The sequence below is a fragment of the Macrobrachium nipponense genome, chromosome 40, assembly GCF_015104395.2.
Source record: "Macrobrachium nipponense isolate FS-2020 chromosome 40, ASM1510439v2, whole genome shotgun sequence".
Taxonomy (NCBI): domain Eukaryota; kingdom Metazoa; phylum Arthropoda; class Malacostraca; order Decapoda; family Palaemonidae; genus Macrobrachium; species Macrobrachium nipponense.
In genome coordinates, this window is record NC_061101.1 from 41734916 (window position 1) to 41746145 (window position 11230).

At 46.8% G+C, this 11230-nt stretch overlaps 1 protein-coding gene across 1 annotated transcript in view; it reads right to left on the reverse strand.

Moving 5' to 3' along the window:
• LOC135212115 (cullin-5-like) overlaps positions 1-5370 on the reverse strand; it is a 278450-nt gene extending 273080 nt beyond the window's left edge. Inside the window, exon 1 of the mRNA XM_064245512.1 lies at positions 5264-5370. Within this exon, the coding sequence (XP_064101582.1) occupies positions 5264-5299 (36 nt within the window). The 5' untranslated portion in view covers positions 5300-5370. The remainder of the gene's footprint in view (positions 1-5263) is intronic.
• Positions 5371-11230: the final 5860 nt, after the last annotated feature.

The following is an 11230-nucleotide window of genomic DNA, read 5'->3' on the forward strand; positions in this document are numbered from 1 at the left end:
TGTATCCCTTGATGGTGAGGGACCGCTAATTTCTGCACATTTCTGGAAATAGCAGAAAATCAGCTATCTGGTTCACAGAGGTCGAGGAAGAGGAAACTCCTCCTTTTTACACCATGCCCTGAAGGAAGCCCACTTCGACTGGTAAACAGCTCTTGTGGAAGCACGTCTCGCCTGTGCGATTGACTCGCAGCTGCTTTCGAAAAACCTCTCGCTCTGGCCAACTTTTCGATAGTCTGAACGCAGTCAGACTCAGAGCGGAGAGGTTTTGGTGAAACCTTTCGAAGTGAGGCTGTTTGAGTAGATCTTTCCTCCAGGCAATGTCCTTGGAAAGTCTACAAGGAAAGACATGACCTCTGTGAACCATTCTCTCGCTGGCCACATCGGAGCGATCAGGGTTAACCTTGTCCCTTCCGAGCCGCAAAACTTCCTCATGACTTCCCCCAGAATCTTGAATGGTGGGAAGGCATATAGGTCTAGGCCCGTCCAATTCCAAAGCAAAGCATCTACCCGCGATGCTTCTGATCCAGGACCGGGGAGCAGTAAAGAGGAAGTCTCTTGTTCCTTGACGTTGCGAATAAGTCGACCAGTGGACGTCCCCACAGCGTCCACAGGTCTCGACAAACGTCCCTCGTGCAAGGTCCATTCCGTCGGAAGGACTTGGTCTCGACGACTGAGGAGGTCTGCCCTGAGACGTTTTTGCACTCCTGCAATGAATCTCGTCAGGATAGTCACCTTCTTTCTTTTTGCCCACAGCAGAATCTCTCTCGCTAGAGTACAACGTTCTGGAGTGTGTTCCTCCCTGGTTTTTTTAAATAAGCGCGTGCTGTGGTATTGTCCGAGTTTATCTGAACATCTTGTTTTCCAAACTCTTCTCGAAGAACTGCAGGGACAGAAAGACTGCTGCCAGTTCTTTGACATTTATATGCCAGGCTACCTGTTCCCCTCTCCAGGAGCCTGACAACTTCCTTCCCCCCTAGTGTTGCTCCCCATCCTGTGATGGAAGCGTCTGAAAAACAACACTAGGTCGGGGCTCAAAAGACTTAGGGACACGCCCTCTTGAAGCTTCTGATGGTCCAACCCACCATCTTTAGATGGGTTCTTGATAGGAATCGATATTCTCAATAACTGCATTGAGATCGTCATTTGGCCTTCCACTCGTCTGCCAAGAAGAATTGGAGAGGCCTGATGTGCAGTCTTCCCAAGGAAACAAACCTTTCCAGCGAGGAAATGGTCCCCAGCAGACTCATCCATTCCCTCTCGCCGAGCAAGTCTCTTTCCTTAGAAAAGGCTAGATCTTTCTAAGCCTAGCCGCTGACGTTCCTGGGACGGAAACGCTCGAAAAGCCACTGAATCCATCTGAATCCCCAGATACACGATGGACTGTGTTGGGGTCAGATGCGACTTTTCGAGGTTGACTAGAAAGTCCAGGACTTCGCTAAGGCTAAAGTGAACTGCAAGTCCTTCAGACACTTCTCTCTCGACGACGCTCTGATCAGCCAGTCGTCGAGGTATAGGGAAACTCTTATTCCCGAAGAGTGTAGCCACCTCGCTACATTCTTCATCACCACTGTGAACACCCATCGGAGCCGTGGTCAGTCCGAAGCACATAGCTCTGAACTGCCATACTTTGTTGTTCAAGACAAATCTTAGATACTTTCTTGAAAGAGGGTGGATCGGGATGTGGAAGTACGCGTCCTGCAAGTCTAAGGATTACCATCCAGTCGCCCGGATCTCAAAGCTCCCAGAACCGAATGAGGCGTCTCCATCGTGAATTTGATCTTTTCCACGAAAAGATTGAGCCTGCTCACATCTAGAACTGGACGCCAACCTGACGACTGCCTTTGGTACCAGGAAGATTCCTGTTGTAAAAACCTGGAGACTGCAGGTCCGCGAACTTGTTCCACCGCTCTTTTGTCGATCATCTGTGAAGAAGATCGAACAAGACTTTCTTCTTTTCTCCTTGATAGGATGGAGAAAGGTCTCTGGGAGTCGTAGAAAAGAGGAGGAAGTTCCAAAAAGGGGATCTTGTATCCCCCTGCTCCACGATCTGAGGACCAAGAGTCCGTGTCTCTCTCTCTCCACGCTCCCGCAAAATACTTCAGTCTGGCTCCGACTGGTGTCTGAAGGACATGCTTTTCACTTGGAAGGCTTTGGCTTAAAGGAAGCTCTTCCTCGTGAAAACCCTCTCCCTCGAGGAGCTGCTCTCGAGGGGGGGAGCCCCACCGAAAGGGCTTAAACTTTCTTCGGCGGACGAACTGCAGCCGAAGAGGTTGAAGGTACGGCTGACCGTCTAGTAGACTGGGCCAAAAGGTCCTGAGTAGCCTTCTCTTGTAAGCTGTTCGTCAGGTCCTTAACCAAAGTCTGGGGGAAGAGATGGTTCGAAAGAGGCGAAAACAAACAAATCCGCTTTCTGAGCTGGCGTCACCGAACGAGCTTGTGAAATTGCACAGCAAAGCTCTCTTTTTTAGTAGCTGTTCCAAAGTGAGATACGAGCTCCTCGAACCATCCCTGACGGCTTTGTCCATACATGCTAACACGTTGGACAGCTCCCCAGACTAAGAGATTCTGGCTTCTCGCTGCATATCCAGAACTCCCAAACACCAGTCAAGGAAGTTGAAGACTTCCAGCGTCCTGAGCAGAACCCTTCAAATGAGGTCAGTCTCCGACGCGGTCCAAGTTACCTTGGCAGAGGGTAAAAGCGACCTCCTCTGCAAATCCACAAGGCTGAGGAAAATCTCCCTGAGCAGAAGAAGGGATACGAATTCCCACTTCATCTTTGGTTCTATACCAAATGCCCCCTTTTCCATAAGTCTAGTAGGAGGTAATGCGAAGGTCGTCTTACCTTGCTCTCTCCCCTTCGTATCATCCAGTCCTGGAGCTTTTTGAAAGCACGTTTTGTTGATAGAGAAGTTTTCATCTCTACAAACCTCTCCGGGATTTTCCCAGTGTTTTAGATGAGGAAACTGCGAAGGAGGAGACTTGGGAGCTGCGGGCTGAAATTTATCTTCAAACAAAGACCGCAAAGAGTCGTACGAGGACCTTATAGTCCGAGATAGAAGGGGCTGTAGCAGGTTCCTCTTCAGCCGATTCGGCAGAATTACTTAGCTCTCCTTCTTCTCTAAACGGAAGAGGAGACCGTCTGTCAGGAGAAGGCGTCCTAATGGCGGGTCTTGGCTTATCAAAGGACCCCTATCCTTGATAGATCGCTTATACGGCTGTCTTCTTATACGCTTACTGCTCGTTGACGGTAGAGCGTCCTGAGGAGGACGAGCGTCCTCAGCGCCTTCCGCAGCAGTCTCACCTGCTCGAGAACGTCCTTACATTTCTTCGCTGGTATACGTGCCTGTGCACGTTAAACTAGCGTCTGGGGGAAAGACTTCTTGATCAGAATCCCCAAAAACATCTTGAAAGGAGGTCTGAACGTCCTGGCGAGCTTCCTGCCAAGCGTCCTGTCTAGCGTCCTGGTGAGCGTCCTGCCGAGCGTCCTGTCTAGCGACCTGGCGAGCGTCCTGACGAACGTCTTGCCTAGCGTCCTGCCAAGCGTCCTGACGAACGTCCTGCTTAGCGTCCTTGCCAAGCGTCCTGACGAGCGTCTTGACAAGCGTCCTGACGAGCGTCTTGCCCCCAAACGTCCTGCCGAACGTCCTCGTACAGAGCGTCCTCCTCAAAAGCGTCCCTGACGTAACGTCCTTCTAGCGGACGAACGAGATCGGCGAATCGCCGAAGGAGAAGCGATCGGCGAACGAGACGAAGTCGGAGAAGGCGAAGGAGACTGCTTAGTCCCCGACAGGCAGTCTAAGGTCCTTCCTTCGCTTAGGCTCCGACTGCTGCTGGGCGAGTCCTCTGAGCCATAAGCGAGGAAAGCTGGTCCTGAAGGGACAAAAGAATGCTTCTTCGTCGGGGAAGAATGAGCAGAGGAAGCAGGACTGATCCTGTGAGAAGACGAGGGGCGAGGGGACGCCTCCTTCTTCTCACAGGTACAGCTACCTGTTTCTCAGGTATACGTGCCTGTGCACGCAACCTAGCGTCCTCATCGGAGGAAATCCTACCTCTCTTCTGAGGCGGAAAGACATCATAAGCGTCTTCCGACGAAAGAGGACGTGAAGCGTCCTCCGCAAGAAACGTCCTCTTTAAAACGGACGAGTCTCTCTCCGAGCGCTCCACCCCTTGCGCGGGGAGGGACGCTTCGGAGGACGAGAAGCACTCTTTCAGGACGCGTGCTCGTGCACGGTCCTTGGCAGCCTGGGTCTTTGCTACATGGTCTGCCGAAGGGACGCCAGAATCGGTGGGAGCCCCCTAACCCTCTTGCGGCTTTCGACATACCTCCTCCCTGGGTCTTGGAGTCTGATAGAGGTCTAGGCCTAGAGGGCATTATGGGGCCGATCTGACGCCCCCTCCACAACACTGGGGAGCACATCACACTTGCACCGAGCCAGTTTCTAAGGCTTTCACTTTGTTCTCCAGAGTGTGAAGAGACTCCAAAATCTAGAGAGAGCATTCGCTTCTCCCGACACAGAATCAGAGCCCGAAAGGCAACACAGGTTTAGGGGTTGTAAACACTACAGGTGTTAGTGCAGGAGGAGAGATGTTAGTCTTACCTGTTTGGAAGAACCAACTCCTTGAGGAAGACCTCCTGATCCTATCGCGCTCCAATTTAAGGCGATAGGACTCATATACTCTCCATTCATCATCAGTCAATTTCTCACATTCATTACACCGATGATCAATCAAACAATTAAGCCCCCTACAACTCATACATACTGTGTGGGGGTCTACCGATGCTTTCGGTAGCCTCACCTTACAATCAGCCCTCACACACACTCTGAAACTCACAACACTTGATCCAGACATATCTTATAGAGAAAAAGTCAATCAAAATCAAAAAAAAACGGTCCACTATCGCGCATGCCAATTCAACAATCCAATTCAATACCAAAAAATCAATCAGATACTTAAAAGCGAGTCAATTTCCAAAAAATCCTGAGCAGAGGTCGTAAACAGATGTTTACCGACCGGCGACAGAAAAAAATATGAATAGAAAATGGGAATGGTTCCTGATATCCGCCTCCCAGCGCGGAATGTGGGTACTACCACCTTGGCCGCCCACTGCGTGTGCCGCGAGTTTTGAAATTTCTGTCGGACGTCAGAAAATACAGCTATATTATATCTGTCAGGTAAGTGGCATGAACAAACAAGGAATTACTGTTTAACACAAAATACTAAGAAAATAAGGATACAAATACATAGTAGTTATATTACTTACAGCCTGCGCATGAGTGATGAAATCTAAAATGCTCATCCTGGAGAGCTTTCTGGACTTTGGGAGGCCTTTTTCGTCCCAAAGACATACTTTGTGGACTGCCCAGAAAAGATCCTGCCCATTCGGCACGGGTCACGCATTCCTGTCTCAGAAGCTTCAAGACGGTTGGCCTCATTGCTGGCCATTTTTCTCAAATGTAACAGTTCCTTTGTCCTAACAACACAAAAAGTATGTTGTTAATCATCTATACATCATGAATTCCTATTTCACAATACTATTAGACCATTCTTAATAAAATATTTTGTGAAGCTCATTAAGTTACCTACTCAGTACAAAACATGCAATGCCAAAAGTGTACAACTTTCTCAGATTTCCTGAAAATAATCGACTATCTTGGAAGTTTTTACATTAATGAATGCCTTGTTTACGGAAAAAGTTTATGGAAAGGAAGCTATAGAACTTTATGAATATATGTCTAGTTTACCATTTTGACAATCATAAGATTACTATACACTACTACCTGAAAAGAAGTCTTTCATGACCAAAATGTTTCTTTTGTAATCCTACCAGCACTAGAAATTTGATCACGTGGATACAGTAATACCTCGACCTTACAATATTCTTTCACAGACATGCAAACGCAACATTTTTGAATCGTTGAGAAACCCTGCTTAAGTGTTTGTTTAATTTTTTATATAGAGGCAGTCCCCAGTTATGGGACAGGGGTTCTGTCCCAGGAGGTGCCAAGAAGCAAAAACTGCCATTACAGAAACTCAAGTGATTTATGGCACCATAATGGGCCTTATGGTGCTGCTAACTGGTTATCAGCACACCATAAGAACTCTATAGCGTCCAATAACTGAACTCAACCCGTTATGGAGCCATAAATTGTCTGATTTTATGGCGCTGGACAAGCACCATAAAACCAGATCGCCGATAACTGGAGACTGCCCGTAATTTATATGTTTCAAGCATTTATGTGTAAAATCCACAATTCTTGAAAGTAAACTGTATTTTTCCTAGCTATACAAACCTGAAGACCTTTACAATAGGAACTGATTATGGTGAAGTTGGAACACAACCATTAAATCTCTTGAACAAGGTGGTAAGGCAGTACCTTCTGTCCTGTAGGTGGGGAGACCCGCGTTGCCTGGATGTAAACATTCCACTTTGCCTTTCGGGTCAGGTTCAGATTGAGGGGTGGCATGAGGTGGCCATAAGTGTAAAGGACCTCAGGTTTGTATAGTTGGGAAAAATACATTTACTCTTCAAAATTGTGATTTGTTCCTACACAACATACAAACCTCAGTCCTTTACGATTGGAAGACTCTTGTTGGAAGGAGTCTGAGTGAGTCTATTGAACTGACTGTTTAGCACACCTAGGCTGCTACTCCTGGTCAAAAGAGCTGAGGAGTGCCCCACCTCTGATAATTTGATCGGAGTATAAGAACCGCATGATCAAGAGTCAGACTTCTGTGTCTTTTCGACGAGCAAGGAATCGTAACTCACATGAAAAAGACTGGTAAGTATATTTAGAGTCAGAGGCATTAAGGCAAAGATCCAAAAAGGGTTTGCCTTACTGCTAGAGTCTCCTTCCTCCCCTTATAAGAAGGAGGACTATGATTCTAATAAGAAATAGAAAAAAGAAACTCAAATGTGTAGACTTATCGAATCAGACACCAGACCATTAAGTGTGGGTTCGAGTCCTATTCTCAACCTAAAGAAGAGAAGATGAAGAACAAGGATGGAGGCGGAGGAGAGGGCCAGTCACTATCGAATCCTTTTCTCCTCTAACCACACACCTTAGGGCTAGATGCAACTTGTCCTCTTAGAGGAGTTGGGTAAGAAAACACATGTTGAGCATCCACCACGGTCCAAGAAAAAAAGGGTTTCAAGGACTTGTGGGCAAAGACCCAAGGAAGGAAAGACATAAATGCGGTCCTGATGAGACCACGTTATCTTCCAGTCTGACATATCCTTCATATAGGAGGAAAAGGACTAAAAGCACTGGTACCACGCTCTCAGGAAAGCGTTACAGGTGACATCGCTGCCAAAACTGCAGAGAACCTCCTCCTGATCTCACAAAACCAGGAGACAACCATGCCTTTAGATCCTTTCCCTTGGTGAGTTAGTACTGGAGAAAGGTTATCAACATCCATGTCCAAGGATGTCGAGTCTTCTGAAGGTACAGCAAAAACATGCTAATAGGACAAAGTAATGATTGATCTGGATTATCAATACAAAGACCAGGGCCCAAGGATAAGGAAGGACTCGAACCAGTTAACGGTGCCGAATAATTTGGAGTTCATTACGACATCCGAGACAGAGTCAAGACATGATATCCGCCTTTTGAAAGGTGATACTATGGAAGATCTATGCAAATCATCTATCTTCTTCGCAATACCGGAGAGACGAGATGCGGTCTTGAAAAAATAAAATTGTCAGATGATTCTTGCAAGGGTGTGTGCCCTAAACGATAGTCAAATGCCATCTAGAGACAAAGGTCCCTGTGATGGCAAGACAGAGAGAAGTTTCCTTTCTCAACAGTAGTTGAATCTCGACTGAGGAGAAACAATACTACTTAAGTGAAAGACTAGGGCGAATAATGTGGACCTACATCTTTCACAATTGAATTGAAGAGAAGTAAGCTCTCATGATTCTGACCAAAAAAGAAAAATGATATTTTAATGAAAATAAAATAAAATAAGGTTTCACATATACTTACCAAACAATTACATTAGCTGTACGCTTTCTTACCTGGCAGTCGAAAACAAAATTCAAATCCTGGCGGCGGTAGCAGCGCTGCCATTGTTTGTGTAGGTGATACAGATCCCGCCCACGTCTGGGAATACCTGGTACTACTGAGTTTTAGAATTCAATTTGTTGAGCCGCAACGTTCCATCTGTGGGGGGAGAGGGAGGGTCTCTGATTATGTAATTGTTTGGAGAAGTATATGTGAAACCTTATTTTATCTTAAAATATCATTTTTTTCACATTAGTGACTTACCAAACAATTACATTAGCTGACTCCACATTACCCGGAAGGTGGGTATAGGACAGCTTTTATTAACAAAAACAACACAGTTATGCTGCACATTATATATATGTCTGCAGTACCTTACCTTGTGAGAGAGCAGCTACAGGTAGATACTGCCTCTGGTCGGCGCTCTCATCACATGTAGGAGACATAGCAGTAAAAGCCTACTAATGGTGGGATTTTTGCAATCATGGAAGTTCATCGATGATTGAAAAAAAACAACAATAATTTGCCCTTGCCCTGGGCAAAAAGACCAGATAAAAAACCATACAAAACCATCACCTACAATAAAAACCATATGGTACCCTACCAGATATAAGAACTGGTGGGTACTTCAGGTACATGTACCCCCAGACCCCTTCCCACAAACTCAAAAAAACCTCAAATTCAAGGCGTGGAGATAGTAGAGGGAAAAAATCGAGTCCCCCTATGCTTCCTCTCCCAACACCATTCCCGCTACTGACAACGGTCCCAATCTAAGGCAGGTTTCGTAAGTAGTTTCTACCTCCTTCAAATAGTGCGATGCAAACACTGATTTCGACCTCCAGAATGTAGTTTGCATAATGGAGGATAGAGACATATTTCTGTCTGAAAGCCAATGATGTTGCTACTGCACGAATCTCATGCGTCTTCACTTTCAGCACCCTAAGAGCATGTTCCTGAGTTTGGGCATGCACTTCTCGGATCAAACTCTCAGGAAAAAGGACATTGCATTCTTTGAAAGAGGCCGAGAAGTGGTCTTTCACCGAGCACCAGAGTTGGCTCGACTCTCCTCTCACAGTTTCTGTCCTAGTCAGGTAGTGTCTGATGGCTCTGACCGAACACAATGTACTTTCCTCATCTTCAGACCGCTAAGTACGTAAGGTTCTTATCTTGAAAGAACGGGGTCAAGGATTCGAAGGATCCTCATTTTCAGCAAGAAAGTCTGTTACAAGAGCAAACGCATTGCCTGGGCGAAACCCACTTCCTTACTCATCGCCTGCAACTCGCTTAATCTTTCACCCGCTGTGGCTAAGGCAACTAGGAATAGTGTCTTCTAGTTACGTCCCTCAAGGTTGCAGAATTCAACGGTTCGAATGGGGGGCCGTTGAGCCACCTTAAAACTACATCCAAGTTCCATTCCACTTCTTCAGGCTTGAAAATCTTGGAGGAACTAAAGGATCTGATCAGGTCACTGATGTCCTGATTTGACGAAATGTCGAGGCCTCTATGCTTGAAAAATATGAAAGCATGGCACTATATCCTCCTTTAATAGTTGAAGTGGCCAACTTCTTGGTGTCCCTCAGAAATAACGAAAATTCCGCAATTTCTGTTATAGATGTCTCAGAAGAAGAGATGCTATGTCGTCTGCACCATGACCTAAAACTCTCCACTGGTCTGGTAGAGCTTGGCAGAAGAGCTTCTTGCAGCTAGCAAGCAAAAGCCTCTGACTCCCTTCGCGAAAACTCTTTTGCTCTGACCAGTTTCCTGACAGTCTGAGTCCTGTCAGGGCCAGAGCGGACACCCTTGGTGATATCGTTGAAATGGTGTTGTCTGAGAAGCAATGGATTTTGTGGAAGTAGTCTGGGAAAATCCACCAGCAGATTGAGAAGGTCCGGGAACCACTGTTTGGGCCGGGAATGGCCAGAATGGCGCCTACTAGGGTCATTGTCACATTCTGGTGCGATTGAAGCTTGTTTTAAGACCTCTCTTATCATCCTGAAGGGAGGAAAAGCGTAAACGTCCAGTCCTGTCCAATCTAGCAGCATCGCATCTGTTCTCCACGCTAGTGGTTCTGGAATCGGAGAACAGAAAATGGGAAGGCGATTGTTCCTCGATGTGGCAAACAGATCTATCGATGGTCTTCCCCAAAGCTTCCAGAGGTCCTGACACACTCTCTCGTTCAGAGTCCATTCTGTTGGTAACACCTGATTTACAGACTCAGTTCGTCTGCAAGTAAGTTCATTCTCCCTTGCACGAATCTTGGAAAAAGGGTGATCCTCTTCTCGTTCGTCCAGGTGAGGAGATCTTCGGCTATCTTGTTGAGAGAGAACGAGTGGGTCCCTCCTGCTTCCATAACATGACACGCTGTGGTGTTGTCCGAGTAGACAGCTACGTTTCTTCCGGTGTCTAAGTGGTCGAACGCTTGTTAAGAGGATGGCCTTCAATTCCTTCCCATTGATATGGAAGGTCTTTTTTCTGTTCTGTCTACAGACCTGACACTCTTGTCTCCTAGGAGGGCCTCCCCATCCGCTGTCTGAGGCATCTGAGAAGAAAAAGGCTGCAGGTCGGGGTTCGACACGACCTAGGGTAGATTCCTTCTTGTAATCTTTTTTCCCCGAAATGCCACCATCGAAGATCCATCTTTATCTCTTCCGTAAGGGGGAAAACTAGTGAGTCCGACTGTGTCTTCGAGACCAATTTGCTTTCAGGAAGACTGAAGTGGCCTCATGTGTAGGCGTCCCAACCTGACAAAAACTCTCCACTGAAGCCAGGGTCCCGAGTAGGCTCATCCATTCGAGCGCTGAGCAGGATGAGGGCGAACCAGAAATTGCTGGACTGTCGACAGGCAGGACTCTATCCTCTTCGGGAAGAGAAAAAAAACTCGAAAAGCTAGAGAGTCTAGTATCATCCCTAAATAGAGAATCCTCTGAGTTGGTTAATCAATTGGGACTTCTCCGTGTTTACTATGATACCCAATTGTTTTTGTCAAAGTAAGAGTCTTTCCAAGTCCTTCACACACCGACGCCATGGATCTGGCTCTCAGGAACCAGTCATCTAAGTAAAAAGCTGTGTTGATCCCCATCAAATGCAGCCACTTACCCAGAGGAGCGAGAATCCGAGTAAATACTTGAGGGGGGTTGACAGACCGAAGCAGAGGGCTCTGAAAACTGGAAGACTCTCTTCTTGAAGATGAATCTCAGGAACTTCCTGGAGTTCTGATGGATGGGACA